The sequence below is a fragment of the Emydura macquarii genome, unplaced genomic scaffold (genome assembly GCF_026122565.2).
Source record: "Emydura macquarii macquarii isolate MOO-44397 ecotype Brisbane River unplaced genomic scaffold, CSIRO-AGI_Emac_v2 contig_691, whole genome shotgun sequence".
In the NCBI taxonomy this organism is placed as follows: Eukaryota; Metazoa; Chordata; order Testudines; family Chelidae; genus Emydura; species Emydura macquarii.
The window spans coordinates 12248152-12266655 of NW_027130828.1; the positions used below are offsets into that span (position 1 = coordinate 12248152).

The 18504-nt window shown below is 49.4% G+C and overlaps 2 protein-coding genes across 2 annotated transcripts; one reads left to right on the forward strand and one right to left on the reverse strand.

Annotated features, from left to right (window-relative positions):
* Window positions 1-1089: 1089 nt before the first annotated feature.
* On the forward strand, window positions 1090-9483 carry TTC16 (tetratricopeptide repeat domain 16). Its single transcript, XM_067542195.1, has 12 exons — window positions 1090-1155; window positions 1922-2109; window positions 3111-3201; window positions 3524-3667; window positions 4195-4295; window positions 4403-4532; window positions 5580-5794; window positions 5988-6229; window positions 7383-7524; window positions 7650-7815; window positions 8713-8855; window positions 9278-9483. The coding sequence occupies exons 1-12, from the start codon at window positions 1090-1092 to the stop codon at window positions 9465-9467; spliced, it is 1818 nt and encodes a 605-aa protein (XP_067398296.1). The 3' UTR covers window positions 9468-9483.
* A 777-nt stretch (window positions 9484-10260) lies between these two features.
* Window positions 10261-16798, reverse strand: TOR2A (torsin family 2 member A). The gene is made up of 5 exons (XM_067542113.1): window positions 16586-16798; window positions 14915-15180; window positions 13632-13807; window positions 13281-13408; window positions 10261-12589 (listed from the first exon to the last, which is right to left on the reverse strand). The coding sequence occupies exons 1-5, from the start codon at window positions 16719-16721 to the stop codon at window positions 12345-12347; spliced, it is 951 nt and encodes a 316-aa protein (XP_067398214.1). The 5' UTR covers window positions 16722-16798; the 3' UTR covers window positions 10261-12344.
* Window positions 16799-18504: the final 1706 nt, after the last annotated feature.

The window sequence follows — 18504 nt, forward strand, 5'->3', positions numbered from 1 at the left end:
ATTATTGCTATGTATTGTTACCACTGGTAACAGCTACTCTGGTGGTAGTAATGGTGGAAAATTATAGAGATAATGAATGCTGTCGACATAGAACTAGTCTAACTGGGCCATCAACTGACATCCTATTTGTCTAAGAAGTATTTATACAGCCCCCATTACAATAGTATCTGAGCACCTCACAATCTTTAATATATTTACTTGATGCCATTTTAAGGAGAGTGTCACTTCTACTGTTGGTGGAGATGGTGGGAGCAGTAGTGTAGACAAGATTCAGAGTTGGCAACTCTTGTGATTTTATTGTGCCATGATATTTGATGTTTATATTGATGCCCCAAGTACCAAAGTTAGGTTATTACCTGAGGATTTAATTGAAAAGAGAAACTTTCTAGCCTTCATGGTTGGGGAGAAAAGAAAAAACTTGATCCTTAAATGCTTAAATCCTTAAATGCCCCAGAAGGCAAGTAAAAAGAATCCCAAATATATTAGTGTTAAAATCTCCTAATTTTTAAACCAGTTTAATGCTCAGAACTGGGGAGGGAGGTAGGGTGACCAGATAGCAAGTGTGAAAAACCAGGACACTTTTTTTCAGGAGGGGAGGGAGGGATAGTGGTGTGTACAAGACAAAGCCCCTAACATCGGGACGTCTGGTCACCCTAGGCTACAGAACACTGGTGACTGCAACAGCCTGGTCCACAGCAGTGGAGAAGCTCTGGTGGGAAACCCGTGCCCCCAAGCCCACGGTGAGTGAGTGTCAGAGCTGGGAAAGGAACCCAGGCGTCCTGGCCCCCGGCACACAAGCCCGCCTGCTGAGGGGCTGTTTCAGGCCCCTGCCGACCCCTCTGTCTGGCTGCATTTTGAGGGGACACCGGGATTTTGTTTGCGATGATCCTGACCTCCGGATGGGAGGGGCAGGGCTCACAACAGCCCCTGCCTGCTAAGCCGGGCTCGGGCCCGACAGGAGCGGGGGCCGTGCGGGGAGGGCAGCAGCAGGGACTCGGCCCTGGCCATGGAACCTTCTCACTCCGGACCCGCCCCTCGGCCCCAGCTTGGATCCCGTCCGCCTAGCAACGGGGGGGCCGGGCCTCCGGGATGGCGGCGGCGCAGCTGGGGCCGCCAGGGGCCAGTGAGGGCCGCCCCTGTGCTGCTGGGCTGGGGGTGAGCGGGGCAGAGCCGGGGGGACAGAGGATGCTGGGCACTGAGCGGAGGGTGTGGGGTTGGAGGGAGATGGGGGGGGGCAGAGGGCACTGGGCACTGAGCTGGGGTGGGGTTGGAGGAGATGGGGGGCAGGGGGTAGAGGGTGCTGGGCACAGAGTGGAGGGCGTGGGGTCGGGCAGAGGGCACTGGGCACAGAGGCGGGGTGGGGTTGGAGGAGATGGGGGGCAGGGGGTAGAGGGTGCTGGGCACAGAGTGGAGGGCGTGGGGTCGGGGCAGAGGGCACTGGGCACAGAGGCGGGGTGGGGTTGGAGGAGATGGGGGGCAGGGGGTAGAGGGTGCTGGGCACAGAGTGGAGGGCGTGGGGTCGGGGCAGAGGGTACTGGGCACAGAGGCGGGGTGGGGTTGGAGGAGATGGGCAGAGGGCACTGGGCACAGGCGGGGTGGGGGTGGAGGAGATGGGGGGGTATAGGGTAGAGGGTGCTGGGCACAGAGTGGAGGGCGTGGGGCGTGGGCAGAGGGCACCGGGCACAGAGCTGGGGGAGTGAAGGAGTGGAGGGCTGGAGGGCGTAGAGCCAGGGGGGAGGAGGTGCAGAGCCAGGGAGGGGCAGAGGGAGCTGGGGGCTGAAGGGCACCAGGTGCAGAGCTGGGGGAGGCCAGAGAGAGCTGAGACAGGTCACTGGGGCCTAGAGATGTGGGGAGATGGCTAAGGTCAGTGATGCGGGTAGGGGTGGGGAGGAAGAGTGACTATCCGCCCTGCCCATGGCAGGTGGGAGTGGAGATGAAGAAGGAGACCGAAGGGCTGTGCCCCACGGCTGTGTCGGAAGAGAAGCTCCAGAAGGCCCAGGAGAAATCCCTGCGACAGATCTTCGGGCTCAGCCAGACTTTGCGAAACCTTGAGGACCCCAGTGGAGTGAAGTCCCCGACAGCGATTGTGCAGAACAGGATACAGGAGCAGTGAGTGCCTAGCAGACACGTCAGACAATTTCACTGTTACAAACACCTGCTTTCTTGTCCATGTCCTGCAAGAAGGCTGGGAACAAAACTTTAAAAAAATCTTAGTTTTGGTGTGGGTGCTGAGCAGAAGAGATGGTCAGGCTGCACAGCCTACTTGGTCCTTGATCTTACTGCCGGCTAGGACCTAGTAAGTGCTTGTTGTGATGGTGTTACCTGTCCTGAACTGAGATCCAACAACTTAAGATGGGAATTTTCCCCAGAAGTGGGGGCCACCTTAGGTCATTTTCTGAAATTGGGGGCAGACTGTCTGCAGTTGAACTACCTGTCTGCTAGTTGGGAGACTGTCTAATGTTTCACTATGCTGACTGCCCCTGGGTTTCCTCATATCAGGATGGACAGAGCAGGGACAGTCATCCAAAACCCATTTTAGAAGGATAAAATTTAGGAAAATCATAGGTTCTCTAACAGACAATCAACTCTATATGGTGAGGCCACCAAAGAACCAACAGATGGCTTCAGTCACTACCAAGCAGAGGAGGATATGAACTAGTGACCTAGAGATGATAACATCTTTTTCCCATTACTAGTGCCTTAAACCCACCAATTGATCCCCGCATTTCAGAATCTGTTCTCCCTGTTCATATAGGCAATGGGTCACCAGAATCTCCTGCAGAATCAGTAGGTGGGCAGGGCTAGTTAATTAGCAGAGCTGTAGTCCTACAAGTTCCCCTTCTTGATCTTGAGAAGGCTCAGAACACTGGCTAGTGTGCTTTGCAGAGACAGTCCCCCCCCTCTTTTCTACTGTCTTCCACCCAAAGATCTCCATTTGCTTAACCGACAATGAATTAAGCCTCATGACACATTTGGGGGGATAATCATTATCTCCAATTTACAGGAGGGGAAACTGAGTCAGCGCTCCCATGGGACTGACACAAGGGTTGTGCTGCAGCGAGGGGAAATGTGCTTCTGCATTAGCTCATAATGCTGTTTTCTCTTCACAGCTGTCAGAGAGGGAAGGCGTTCTTCTCCCAAGGCGAGTGGGAGAAAGCTGTAATTTGTTATTCCAAAGCCATTAACCTGGACCCTCAACAGGTAAAAAGTTCATAATCAGGCAAGGGGAAATGCAGAGCAGGTATAGTTAGGTGAAGTTACAAGTCCACCTTGCGTGTCATAGGGACATGGAGCATCTTCAGTACAAAGGACAAAGCCTGTAGTGCTCTTGTGTTTCTTAGATTATCCAGTGAAGAATGTCATTGGGGAGGTGAATGTTGGCATGTTTTAGAATGTCTGTCTGCGTGGGATTGCTGTGTTGAGGCTCAAAGGGTTAATTTTAATGTGTCCAGATACAAGATAAACCGGATAAGGAAGAAGGTTATTCTATAGGACCAAGGAATGTCTGTGGGTGCATTTGCAGGTGGAGTTCTATGTACAGAAGGCAGAAGCCTTTCTCCAGCTCTGTGATTTCCAGTCTGCTGTGCTGAACCTTAGGAAGGCATTTTCCTTGTCCTCTGCAAAGGAAAAATATGTTGTGCGCATGGCCTTCATTCTTTACCTGCAGGTGAGAGATATAGAATATCCCCTACCAGCAGCACCACGACTGCCCATCCCAGCCATGTACCTTTCCTTGATCTCTCAGTATCAGCATTAAAACATGGGGTCTAGTGACTGACCTCTGACCTTGAGGGAAATCTGGAGATGCTACCTGAAGTGGATCCTGGATTTCCAAGGGAAGGTCCGTTGTGCCTGTCTATATTTGGGCGCGGGGGACTCTGTCCAATCCTCCCTCTCTGAAAGGTTTCATGTTTCTACGGTTCACATTCATGGCTAGTCTGCTGGGGCCTCCTCTCAGTGTGCTATCTTATTTGCAGCACAGAAAGAGCCAAATGTCCCATCTGGGGTTCATGCATGCTCAGTGCTCTCCAACTAGGAGGGAGTGGTATTTAGTGTAGCTGCCTCTCCTCTTGAGCCGCACTTTCATTCCTGGGTTGGCTTAGAGAGATGCTCTATCTCTCTCTCATTAACCCGGAGCAATGGGCAGGTGGTCTGAGTCAGACTGATTCTATGCTGTGTGGTTCGAATCTGCAGGGCCAATGTCTGTTTGACCAAGAGGTCTACTGGGATGCTTTGGAGTCCTTCACTCGAGCCTCAGAGCTGCAGCCTGACAATTCAGTCTATCGCAGGAGGAGGTAAACCGGGGTTTGTGATAGGGAATGTCTTTATTGTAATTCCCTCTAGTAACTGTATTCTCCCACTGGTACTTAATGGTGTCCTTTCTTTTTCTTTTTCTTTCTAGCATTGCCTGTCTTGCTGCACTGAACAGATTCCGTGACTGTTTTCGGCTGGTCAGTGAAGAGCTAGATCAGGACTCAAAGAACCCAGATCTGTACATCCTGAGAGCCAGGCTGTATGAGCACTTCAGTCAGGTAGGGGCACCTACTCTGCCCATGGTGTGCTGGCTGCAGGGAATTTTCACAGAACAGTCTTTTCTGGTCCTCTAAGCAAATGGCACATTCCTGTCCCCATGGGCCTACAGCCAGGGTTCTCAATCTGCAGGACGATGGTGGGGCAACACTTCCAGGATTAATCCTTTGTTGGGTGAATTGCTAGCTACCTAAGTAATGGGGAGCAACAGCATATGTCCAAGTCTGCATACGGCTTTCATATGGAATTGCTTCCTAAGGACACAGAAGAGCTAGGTTGCTCTGTGGTTAATCAGGTAGCTTAAAGCATCAAACTGGTTTCAAGAGAGACAATTCTAAACCTTTCCAGCTACTCTCACCCCTTTGGGGAAACATTGTTTCTATCCCTTCTAGGTGACAGCCTCCTGGGCTGTGGCATTCCACATTCTTGGGACAGGGCTCTTACCTTCCCCTCCTAAACCTTTTGGGAGCCTTCTCTCTCCTTGGTTTATAGAAAGCAGGCAGAGATGGAAGCAGAGTCTCACTCTGTGGGTAGCATACCTGTCCCTTATGGGAGTTCACACATTTCTTGACCCAGCAGAAGAGAGGTGCCCCCAAGGAGATCAGAGATAGTAACTGGAAATCTTATTTCTGTTTTGTATTTCCTGTTAGAAATGTGACTCCTTTTGCCCTGCCCCTGCAGGAGCAGCTGATGCCCTAGATTAGAAAACAGGTATGAATGACAGGATTCTGGAGAGTGCATCGAGCCACCTGTTTATCAGCTGCTCACAGTGGTGTGTCAAATGCATAGACAGAAGGAGACAGCAGAGATCAGAGAAACTGTCTTCTGCCCAGTGTGACCTAGAAGGCAGGCACCAGACTGGGAGTCAGGAGATCTGGGTTTCTAGTCTTGGCTCTACCACTGATGCAGTGCGTGGCCTTGGGCAAGCCTGTCTTAAATTCCCTGTCTGCAAAATGGGGATAATGATCCTGAGCTCCCCTTTATAAAGTGCTCGGGACCAGAGGGACGAGAGTGCAAGTTCTTTGTGTTCTCCTCGCCTCTGTTTTCAGGCTGCCTTGTGTTACCAGGACATCCAGGAGGCCATTGCACTGGAGCCGCAGCACGAAGAAGCTCGGGTTCTGATGCAGAGGCTGCTGAAACGAGCACAGAAAGCCAAGAACCAGGCTATGAATAAGGCCTTGAAGGGAAACCTGAAGGATGCCCTGCTCAAAATCACCTTTGCCATAGAGAACAGCCCCTTAGATGCAGGGTACTTCATCTTCAGGTAGAGACCCCATTGCACCTAGTCATTACTGGGGTGGCTCACGTGCACATCTGTGACTCACTGAGGGGAGTGGGAGTCTGCGCTAGTGACTGACTGCTGGTTCCAGGTTCTCAATGCACCTATCATTTCAATCCTCCGCAACCTGTGGGCTCTAATCCTTCCTTTCCATGTCTTCTCCCTCCCTTCACGGCAGAGGGACTCTACACAGAAGGCTCAAGGACTTCAACTCAGCCATTGATGATTACATCAAGGCCACAGAGCTCTGTGAAGAAGAGGGAGCTGAGGCCACGGAGGCACAACGGCAGCTCCTGCTCACGTACAACGACTTTGCAGTGCACTGCTACACTAAGGGCTTCTTCGAAGAGGCTGTGCTGCTCCTCAACAAAGCCCTGAAAGCGGAGAAGAATGAGAAGGGACTCTATGTCAACAGAGGAGGTAGCAGGGCTCTTCCTGGCTGGAGACTGAGTTTGTGTGAGGGTATCCCTGGGTGGGGCAGCTGTTCTCTGAGGTGGACTCTCTCTCCGACATGGCTTAGCTGTTTGTTTCTAAACATATTTAAGAGTCAAAGGTTGTGAACCAGAAATGTTCCTTGGGATAAGGGAATGCATGAGCGAGTGTGCTAGTAGCAGTGGAAACATAGTTGTGTATATACAGATGCACATTTGAAGGGGGTATAGAATGCATGTAGCTACCCTGACCGGGATGCAGGCTTGTTGAATCTCATAAGTAAAGCATAGTCAGTGCTCAGATAGGAGACCTTGAAGGCTGCTGCAGGTGACGCACTTTTCTTCCACTTCCCTGTAACAGGGAGGCAGTGGAGTCTGAGTAAGGGGCTGGGAGCTAGGTCTCCTGTCTTCTCTCCCCAGTTCTGTCACTGATTCATCCCAGGGTGCACAATTAGTCACTTAGTCTCTCTGCACCCTGGTTTCCTCATCTTTAAAACCTAACTGATACCTATTGCATGGGAGGTTGTGAGGATTAACTAGTCAATGCTTGTAAATCCCTTCGAAAATGGAAAGTGCTGCATAACCGCTAAGCGTTAATGATTATTATTGGCTCATTCCTCACCTGTGCTACTGGAAGCACCTTCTTTGGTTGAGCCCTCACGTTCCTGTCTCATCCAACTTATCGCCAGTAAAGATCCCATGGAACTGTTTGCATCAGTCGAGGTTGTCACCTTGTTAATTCCAAATTGGCAACTACATTCTGCCTCCTTAAAATCCTGCTGTAATTTTCCTGTTGTGACAGTCTTCACTTTTTGTCCTAATCTGCTACATGGTGTTTGTGAGCACTGTTGAACTGCTGTTGCATTCCACCCTATGGGTGGCTACATTTCAGTGAATAATACCTACATCTTATATAGCACTTATCATCCAGTTGCTTCTCTGTGTCTACAGTTTGTATAAAGCGTTTGGAACCTTCAGGATGGGAGGCATGATAGAGACATGTTGTTGTAGCATTTTATATAACTTAGAGAGATCTAGAGAGAGCAAACAGGGCAGCATCAATTACTGGCCTTTGTAGCTGCTGACACTCAAATACTCACCTCACTTTATGTGCTAAAGGAATCTGTATTGCTTCACTTCAGACTGCCTCTTTAGGCTGGGAGAGCTAACCTTTGCCTTGGCGGATTATCAGCAGGCACTGGAGTTGAGTCCGATGGACTTTAGTTTGCGTAGACGTGTTGGCATGTTGCTGGATGAGCTAGGATTGCAGGAGCTCAAGGACAGGTATGTTGGAATGGCTCTCTGCCACCTTACATCCAGTTGACAGAGTTCCTATCCCCCCTAGCTCATGCTGCCTAGGGATTCTGCACACCTGACTCTTCTGTTTCCCTGTATCTTCTTTTTCCCAGAAAGTACCAGCGGGCAGTGTACTGTTTCTCTGGCGCTATCGAGAACAACCCTCGCATGCCACGCTATTACCTGCACCGAGCCAAGGGCCGCCTGTTCCTGCAGGATGTGATGAACGCTAAGGAGGATGTGATCATAGCTCTGTTGCTGGACCCTGAAAATGAGGCGGTACCTCACTGACACCACTCCCTGTGCCAGACACTGACTGAGTAGTGAAAATCTGTGTCACCCTACTAACTTGGGCCCATAAACACTCTCACACTTAAGACTGCAAACTCCTTGGGGCAATCTCTTTGTTCTGTGTCTGTACAGCACCTAGCACAGTGGGGGTCCTGGTCCGGGACTGAGGCTCCTTCACACTATTGTAATGATTAGGGCTTGAGGTTTGCAGCAGTTATTTTCTAAAATTAAAAACCAAAGGAGGCTTTTTTCTGCTGTCAGCGATAAACCAAGAACTCCAGTTTCTTGTAAAGTTTTCTTTTCAAGCTGTTCACGATGCACGTAGCTTTCAGAGCATCAGCCCCTCCCTGCAGCCCCCTGTGACTAAGAGCTATCAGGAAACAAGACCAGGACTTTAGTGGAAAAACAAAACCCCACATCTACCTAGCATGCTATCTAAACAGACTACTGCATAGTGTTGAGTATAAACTCGTCCTTCATTTTCCAGGAATTGCATTCCTCCTGACAGGTTTTTATGGAGAAAATCTTTTTTTTAATTTAAAACCAGAATCCCTACTCTAGCAAGATTTCATTTGGTTAAAAAAACCATTACCACTGCGGCCAATGCCTTAAGGCTGTAACATTTCGGTCTGATTCCGGCAGTTAGATGTGGGGTAGGATGGCTATTGGCCTGGGCTATGTAGGTAAAATTAGATGATCTGATGGTCCCTTATGGCTGTAAACGCTAGGACTATATTTTTAATGTAACTTATGTAAGTGTTTGGCTGCTCTAATGGAAACTGCACCACTTAATCCTTTCTGTCCTTTCTGATGATGGAAGGAGGAAGAGCTTTTTCCTTCAGCTCACGCATGGCCAATTCAACTGTGATCTCATTCCTTCTGCAGGTTCTGTCTGTTGTAACCAGCCTCTTTCCAGGACAGCCCATCCAGGATATTATTAGTAGTAAGATTGCCGATGTTGCCAAAGCAATCTTGGAAAGAAAGCTTCAAGCCTGCCCCTACTCCAACAGCCCAGCTAAACTCAAATGGTATGGAGTAGGTAGTGGGTACATGCCAGAAAGAGGACTCAGGGTGGCTAATGTTGTTTTGAAAATCTAATAATTGCTGATAACAAAATACAGATCTTATAACCCTGATCATTTCCTGGATCTAGAAGTACTGTATCGCTAATTATTCTTGGGTTAGGTAGGACACCCATGACCCAAGTCAGCCACAAAATTTGCACCGATTTCAATGGGAGCAGAAGCAGACAGATTTATTCCAGCTAGTTTTCTGTCCCTTTGTGATCCTAAAAGAAAGGACAGTAGCTTGCTGTCTTTCGACAGACTGTGAATCTTGTCACAAGGACACGATCCCACAAACCTCACACTGGCTGAGGGCATCTGTTCATGTCTCACCTTTTGCAGCTGCTCTGCAAAGTAAGTTCTCTGCCTTGTGTGCGCCCTTACAGGCCATCCAGAGCTCTGGAGGATGAACCAGATGCTGAGAGTGAAGCGCTTGAGCAGCCTGAGAGCGCCCCGCAGGATTCAGAGAGCGTCATCAGCCCCTGTGTGATGGAACATGAACTGTACAAGCAGATAGCTATCTCCAGAGGGAAAGTGAGCAAAGTAAGTACAGCTCTCTTGGAGGAGAAAAGGTGAGGCGGCAGGAAAAGTCAGAGTAACATGCAGCTGCAGCAGTTTTTGTAGAGACAGCACCCGAACTGTCTGGGTTACAGATCTCAAGCTGTGTGTTTCAGGGGAAAGTGGATGCATTTAGACTCCTTTCCTGTTACTTTGGCTCTAATAAATTTATTCATAAATATATTGCTTCTCTCTCTTCATCTTCCTCTGTAGCCCCCTCCTGTTTTTTTTTTTTTGGCGTCTGCAGAGACACCCTTTCATCTTGCTAGGTATGGACCCAGCCATTGTCCCGGTAACCTAGGAGCTGTGTTTTGCTAAAGCAGGAAAGCCAGCTCTGCCAAGAACTTTAGGTTATTTTCTAGAAAGTCACTATATTTAGAGGCTCTGCTGTACTGCAAGCTAGTGCTACAGAAGGGTTCTAGATTAACAGGAAACTTGTAACACTGCTGCTTTAGAGATGAACATTTAAGGGGGATGTTCCAACATAGGGATAAGATTTGTATTTTGTAAGGGACAGGAAAGCAGAGGAGCTGTGAATGATCTCTGTGCACTGCATTTGTCTGAATGCAGGATGAGCAGGAGAAATGCTTTCATTAGGATGAACTCTTAAATCACTGGTGTTAATCTAATGCAACTCACTCTGAGTGGCTGATGTACATATACCATGTATTGAAAGTTTGTGAAGTTATGCCTGTCCCTTCTACTGCAAACGCTCACCTCAATTGCTCTGACTTGGGTGGAGAGGAGAGTAACAACAATGACAACAAAGGTTTCAGTTTAAATTCATGTAAAACAGTTGAGGAAGTTGACCATGAGAACCTGAGGAAAAAGTGACCGTGGCAACTGGGTTCTCCCCCTTAAAATGAAAATGTCACTGCTAACTCTCTGGCTGTAGGGTGAATGAAAAGATAACATTTAGTTCTGCTCTAATCCCTCTGCTGTTGTTTTTAATGGTCTCCTGAGAAACTCCTTGCGTTTTAAACAAAGGGACATTCGTGGTAGAGAAAACAGATGCCAGTGTTTTTTTGGGGTTTAACTTTGACAGAGAGCAGCTGAGACTTCAGTATAGCCTAAGCCAGCTACTCCCCTCCCCCCCGCCCAAGGATGCATTTTCCGGCTTGATTATGGTTTAGTATGGCCCTTGCACTGGTCTTTTACTCCAGAGGAAGACCACCACTCTTGTTTTCCACCATCAGGCAGTAGCTTTCTCTCCATGTCCCCGCGTCAGTTAGTTTTGTGAGGCCAGGCAGCTGTTCCAGTGCAGGATCATCGTTAGCTCCCTCCTACCATGCCAGCTGGAATCCCACTAAGTGACTGCTACTCAGACATTGGGTTTTTTCAAACAGATTTATTTTAAATGAAAAACAATGAATGTATTGGAAGAGGCAGAATGTTTGATTGTAAATCTGTATCTTGGTCCAACTGTATCCTGAACAGGATCTGAACAGGGTTTGATAACGGTAGCTCCTTCTCAACTTGAGTGCAGATTGCTCCAGTACTGTACTGGAGAGATCTTCCTGAGACAACTGGCATGAGAGTGCCTGCATCTCACTTTCTGCCTAGCCACTAACTTGTTTGCTCAGATAGACCTAACACTGTTTCCTCTTACTGTACGCTGGGTAGCCAGCTTCTACAGGGTGCTGTGCTGGTCAGTGATAGGAGAGCTTGGGGAAGTAGATTCCTATGAATTATTTCCAACCTCTAGCAGCACTTAATTGTGCTACAGTAAACTGCATCTGAGGCAGTGAATGGAAGTTGGCTCTGCCATGGACAGCAAGTGCCGGCAGTGTCCTGACTATCAGAACGACAACTGCCAGTATATGTGCCTGAGGTTCAGCAGCCCAACACAACTCAGAGACACATTCACACCAGCAACTTAATACAGCACAAGCCCAGTACTTAAAACCATTAGTTAAAGCTCAGTCTCCCTGTGAGGTAGGCATCCCCATTTTTATAGCGGGAAAGACTGACCTGGGTAACTGCCATTGACTGGAAGGGAGTGACCTGCCATTCTGTGGTGGGAGGTTAAGGGCTTTGCCCAAGGTCAAGTCATGGGCAGAGCTAGCAGCAGAAATCACACAGTCCTCTCTCCCTTGTGCTCGATACACCATAGGGGATACTGCAGTTGGAACCTCCCCTACCAGCACCTAGTCACAGTGAAAGAAAACCTGAGAAAAGTTGGCTCTTAATATTGACTCCAGAGATTTAAGAGGAGTCTCTGGGCGATCTGTTTAGAATGTTCACAGGGCACTTGGGCAGGTTCCAGGAGACTAGTGCTTTCACGCTGAGATTCACATTAAAATAAGTATTAAAAAATGCCATTAAAAAAGCACTAGAGGGTGAGACTCCCTTGTCTGCAGCCCAGGGAAGAACATTCATTGTAGCTGGCCAGAGAATCTTGACTGCTCAGTTCTTGACAGCTGCCTAGAGAGGAACGGGGAAGCCCTGCACATTTCTGGCTATGAAAGGGAGGTGGCAGTAGCCAAGAATCCTTCCCAGCCTCTGATATTCTTCCCCTTTGGAATCCACATACACATCACGGTGGTTATACACATCTTGGCTATTCGCTGTTCACCTTCCAGCAGGGCAAAGAACAGACTGATAAAGTGCTTAGAATCAGGTCAGTTTGCCCTTTGTTCTCAAGATTGCATGCTGCAGTCTCTTACTTATTGCTGGAGGGCAGAGGGACTAGCACGGCGGTAGCACTTGTCCTGTCAGAATGCCACAGTCTGTTGCTCTCAATGGTCATCCCTGTTTTACTGGGCACAGCAGCTTTAAGAATTCCTAAATTCCGCTCCTCTGAATCTGAGCAAGTAGATGGGTAAACTTATCCTCCGAGGGCTGCTTACCAGCTCCTCAACTGCATGCTGCTTTAGAGAAATTCATCCTCTCAGATTAGGAGAAGAAGGTAACACGAGAGGACACTGTTTTGCAGCCCGTTGATGAGAACACTCTCTCCTCCTCTGGGAAGTAGGGGATGCTGTCAGCAACTGCCTTAATGATGTCCTGCCGTACCTCTAAGCCTTGCTGGGTGAGTTCATTCACCACACACTGCTTCACATGGTGTTGCTTCAGTGGGAGAAAAGGCACAAGGAGATCAATGAGGTGCTCCTCGATGATTCCAGACTTCCAGAAGCCATCTGCAGGAGAAACGGAAGAGGCAAAGGGCTTTACCTTCAGTGTCTCTCTCCATTCTATGGAATTCAACCCTGTTAGCACAGGAGACGCCCCCACCCTCTAGGAGGAATCGGATGTCAAAGCCAGCACCACAAGAGCTAGTTTCCAGGAAGTCATAGTACCCAGAAGAGACTATAGATCTGCTTTTCCTCCTGATTCAATTGAGGGAGCTAGATCCATCTGTTGCCCACTAATAGTAGTCAAATCCAGTGTTCTCCAAGTACATTTGGTTTCTAATCTCTGTACTGATACTTCAGACACATCAACCTATGTTAGGGCCCAATTTCAAAAATTTGCCAAGCAGTGATATAAAGGCAAGCTCTAGATGGCCAGTACCTCTCAGGATCAGGCCTTTAATAATTAACTTCTCCCTGGGCCCTGCTACCCTATCTGCCTCCTATTCCGTTGTGGGTGCCCTTTCTCCCAACAGAGCTCTGCTAAGCATGGTAACATTTCTGTAGGCTTGAACAGCAGAACCACTCCTTTCATCTGTCAAAGCAACCCATCTAGGTCCTAACTCCATCTCTGGCTTCTTGAAAACAGCTTGGCAGGTATTTGTAAAATGCTGTATAAATATCACTGGCTTGTTTGAAATAGGACATGGCTCTCCCTACTGGTGAACATGCTCATTTCCCACTTTATGGACAGACTTACTATTGGGATTTTCAAACACAGCTTCTGAAACGGCAGATTTCAGATCTTGCAGGCTGATCTCTTCCCGGTCCTTGCGGGCATACCAGAGATCCAGTGTCATTCGATTAATTTGCTCACCTCCTCCATTGCTGAGCAAGACCAAGACAAGAAATTACCAGAGAGTTATCCCATGACATCAGCACAGCCTAAAACTGGAAACTAAAATGAGTTGAGATCTCATGGAACTGGCAGAAATTACCTGCTCTGAGGGATTAAAATAGGAAGGAACTTACCAACATTTGACCAAATTAGTAGCAGTGCATTAGAATTATCCCAACCCAGTTATACTTGCTGCAGAGGGAGCTCTCCTACCTTATGAAAATGAAGATAGCTTTTCGGTAGTTGGTTCCATACACAACCCAGGAGGGTCCAAGGAATGGTATAATCACATCGATCAGACCTGGGTGCATCTTATCCATCTCATCAAAGAGAAACACTGATCGGCCACAGTTTGTCAAGTTCCCCTGGATCCAACTCTTCAGATTTTCCTAGAAAACCCAAACAAACAAACAAACAACCAAGTCAATTAGGACTACGAACTTGTGAGAAGAGCTTGAGTTACTAAAGAGCTAAGCTTACACGAGAACTCAGCCTGGGCTTATAATGCCGGGAACTGCAACCTCCAAAACCTGCTGTTCCTTAGAACAGCACCTACAATGCTCTGCCTGGAAAGAAGTGTCTACTTTGTACAGTACAAGAATGACTGACTAACGTGTGAAGGTTCCCTGGTAAACTGTGTTGCTCTGAATTCAACACAGTGAATTTTGCTTAATTTAATAGTCTTACTAATACAAATCCATTTAAAGAAGAGAGAGTAAGAGTGGATCAAACTGAAATACAAGAGCTCCACAAATTTGATAATCAGACCCCAGAAATGATTGAACACATACTCTCTCCTTTCACCCTGTGCTGAGACCAGCCATGATGGATGCTTAGGAAAATATACCTTTAACCAAATTCAGTTCTGGTGTAAGCATGCGAGATCCTCTGTCATCAGTTGCAATGCTTACACCAAGATTGCAGCAGGTCCAATATTTACACATTTCCATATTTTAATGTACATACTTCCTGGTGAAATGAAGCACTTTTTCCAACAGAGGATTTTAACTCAAGTTTTCTTTCTTCTGAGGAAGCAAGAGAGTTACAAATTTTTCTCCAAAATGGTATAAAGAAAACCCACAAATACTGTTAGTTCTCCTGTTCCTTTCAGTATTTGTCAGCTAATTAATTTCTGGGCAATGCCACGGTTAATGGGAGTATAATCAAGTGGTTAGAGCAGGCTGGTAATCAGGAGACTGGGTTATATGGCCACTTCTTCCACTGACCTGCTGTGTAACCTTGGGCAAGTCACTTGCCCTAGCTATATCTCAGTTTTTCCATCTGTAAAGCTGAGATAGTATCCCACAGGCTTAGTGATTGGAAAGCACCAGAAGAGTCCCAGATAAGCAGTGCTGTAACAAGTGCTTATATTGCACCTCACAGTACGTGTTGGAAAGTGGAAGAAGAGTCTCAACACTTATACAATCGCTGACTAGATAATCATGAGAGGAAATAAGTTTTGTAATTTAGCTTTCAGAAGCAACCTCCATTCTTACCTTGTACTGCTCCATCTGTTCGGTGTGGGGAAAGTGCACTAGTGGGGAGAACTGGTGGACATACGGACTGCGGAGCCCATCTTGGAACAAATAGCGGACCAGCATGGAGCTCACGTAGGTTTTGCCTGTGCCAGTCCAGCCATGGAAGGACATTACCAGAGGTTTGACAGGATTATGATTTTGTAAAAACTCTCCCACTCCTTTCACCACCAATTGCCTCACCAGGTGCTGCCCAACCAGATTCAGGGCCAAGTCACACTCCAGACCTGGAATTAATCCAAATCAAGATTTAGAATACGTTGGATTAAGAGCTGGAAGTTATTTGAAGCCATTTCTGCCCTCTCCCCTCAGATGCTGGGTTGGGGGATATTTCTTCCTTTGGGATAACTTCATCTGGCTCAGAGCCTGTCAACAATTAAAAGTATACTTCTTTAACTATACCAGTATAGTAAAAACACTGTGTATGCATTTTTATCAGCATAAAAGTGCTTCAGGAACTGAAAAGGTATAGTGGTGTTAAGGCACTTTTATAACAGTATAACTGCGTTCACACTATAGCTCTTACTGGTATAACTAGTTCAGCAAAAAAAAAAAATCATATCCCTAACCAACAGCTACACAGTGGTAAAACTTTAAATGTAGGCCAGGCCTCATAATGGTAGTATAGAGTTTAATTGGGAGTAATGGGATGCAGTTAAGAAAAGGAAAAACTGTGATGAATTTCAGGGGATATTGGCTGGAGGAAAGGTTTCCAGAGGGAAGCTCCATTACTTTAGCATTTGAAAACAGAATGGACAGAAACACTGAGTAGACAGGAAGGAACTGTCCAGGGAGCAGGGTCCCTATTCAATGCCTGTTGAAGCAGATGGGCGTCTTTCTAATAGGCTTTGCATCAGGCTCTAGTCAACACAAAACGGTAACTCTTTCTGAACATCTATATTGCCCTAGTCCTGAAGGAGCTGGTTTTACTGTGGGATTTCTCAGGCTGTGTCTACACTACAAACCTTACAGCTGTGGTAAGGTCTCCTGTGTAGCTGCTCTATGCCAATGGGAGAAAGCTCTCCTGCTGACATAATTAAACCACCCCCAAGAGGTGGCAGTAGCTATGTCCGTGGGGGAGTGTCTCCTGTCCCCACAGTGCTGTCCACATGGGCGCTTTTGTTGGTGAAACTTACGTCGGTCTGGGGTGCCTGTTACCGACAAAACTGCTAGAGCAGACAAAGCCTCTGAAAAGGGACATCCTTCCACCTCCCCTCTAAGGATGCTCGTAGAAGGAGCACTTCCCAACCATCCAAGAGCCAGAGACAGCCATCACCGCTGAGATCCTGCCCCCTGCACCCGTGCTGGGGGCCTGCGGATCTCGTGTCTCCCCAGGGGGCGAGTCACCCCTTCACAGGGCGTCACAGAGCAGCAGGCACGGGTGCGCGTTCGTCATCCCGGCCCGGCCCTTCCGACAGGACAGCGGCGCGCTCCGGGGTGTGTGCAGAGACCTCCAGCAGCGTGTGCGCCCCGGGATGACCCACTCCGCAGCTCGCCCTGTCCACCCTTCCCCAGCTGCCCTGCCCCACAGGGACCCCCCCCATCTCGCCCCGCCTCGCCCCCTCCCCTCCAGGGACCCTTCCCCCGGGCCGGGCCGGGCCGGGCCGGACGCCGCTGCCGGCTCTCGCTCACCGCGCACGTCGGGCCGGAAGTCGCACTCGCAGGCGGCCGAGAAGCTGCAGCGCAGGGAGCGCAGGTCCCAGGGGGCGGCCGAGCCCGCGGCCCCCAGGAGCAGCAGGAGCCGGAGCGGCCCGGCGCCACCCCCCATCCCACCGCGCGGCTCCGGCGCGGCCTTCCGCCCCCGCCCCCGCGGCGAGCCCGGCTCTGGGAAGGGCGGGGACAAGGAAAGGCCCAGGCAGAGCCGCTACCTCGCTCGGGGGGGGGCGGGGCGGCTGCGGCAGGGGGAAGAGCCAGAGCAGACGGGGCGGGGCCTGGATCCAGGGGGCGGAGTCTCAATGCGGGGGGCCGGTGGAAGGGCAGCTCCCCGCCAGTGGGGGAGAGAAGCGGGTGAACGGGGTCCTGGGGATACAGGGCCCAGAGGGACGATTCCTGCCGTGCTGCATTGTTTAGTGCCTGGCATCCGTCCGTCCGTCTGTCCGTCCATCCGCCCTGCGTCCCCAATGCTCGCCACCGCCGCCGAGCAACATCTGTTCCCGCTCGCTGCCCTGGGTCTTACAGGTGCCCAGCCGAGCTCTGCCTCGAACCCCGAACGTGAACCCAAGAGCCGAGGGGCGAGTGGCAGTAGGGAGGGTTGGTTTGGGCCTCTCCGGGATCATCCTGGTTTTGGAGTGGTCCAAATGGCTCTCAGGCCTGGATGCGGGGGTCGCAGACACACACACAGACGCTGGAGCACACATTGCACTGTCCCCTTTCCACAGTGTTGGGATGCATGTGTTTGCCCCGCCAGACAAACTTGCGTTTGTGGGAATTCTAAGGCCAAGCAGCGGGGAAAGGTTTTCAGCTGAGATCTGAAATGAGATGGAGCCTTGATGAGGGGTGAGCTAGAGGGCGGCTGCTCCATGTGGCAGGAGCAATGTAGGGGGAGCAAGCACCTGCGCTCATGGATGGGGGCAGCTAAGAAATCTTTCCAAGACAGGCATTCTGCATGGCATGAGCGAGGACCGCGCTTAGATTCACAACTGGTGCTTAGTACACAGGTGAGTTTGCTATTTTGGGGTATATGAGTGCTCCTGGGTGCCCCATTTTCACACCTCACTTTGCCCAGTACACCTGGAGGCCTTGGCATTGGAAACAGGCTGCCTTTGACTCCCATGGGAGCCGGTCCACCTACCCCCCAGGCATTGACCAGAGGAGGTTGCTGGAGGGGATCACTGAGCATGCCTCTCTTGACTTAGCACTGAGCATAGTGACTCTTCAGCGCTTCCAAGCGTAGTTTGGGGCAGGAGAGAACACTAGGGACCTGAGCTCAGGATGGATGGCTGGCATTGTTAGGCTGTGTTAGTCTGTTGCCTTTTTAGGGTAAATTACCACCCGCCCCTTCCCCACTGCCAAGCCCCTCTCAGAAGACACTTTGACAGTTGTTTGCAGTGTTGTAGCCATGTTGGTCCCAGGGTAAGCGAGACAAGGTAGATGATGTAAAAGATTCTATCATCCGACCTACCTTGTCACTAAGACACTTTGAGTTACACAACCCTAAAACCACCACGAGGTGGTGCCTTCTCACTAAATCAGCAGCCCTCTGATTCTCTCCACAAGGTGCAGCACATATTGTCTCTTGGTTTCTTCCTCTCCCTGCACAACCTCATGGATCTTCTTCCATTCATTTCGCAATCACATTCCAGCAGTAGCCACAGCAATTCCTGTGGGATAAATATAATTCCTCAAACCCTAGGTTTTGCATGGTTTTAAGTCGGCTTTGGAGCCCGTAGTACAACCATCAGCCAGAACAGGCTGTTCTGGTGACAAGCATTACAGCAAAGCAAAAAAAAAGTACAAGCCTATCAAGGGTTCTGGAGAGGTTTTTAACCCTGCAGTGGGTTGAAAATGCCAGACCCAGAAGGATGGCTGGGTGATAACTCGCAATGCACGGT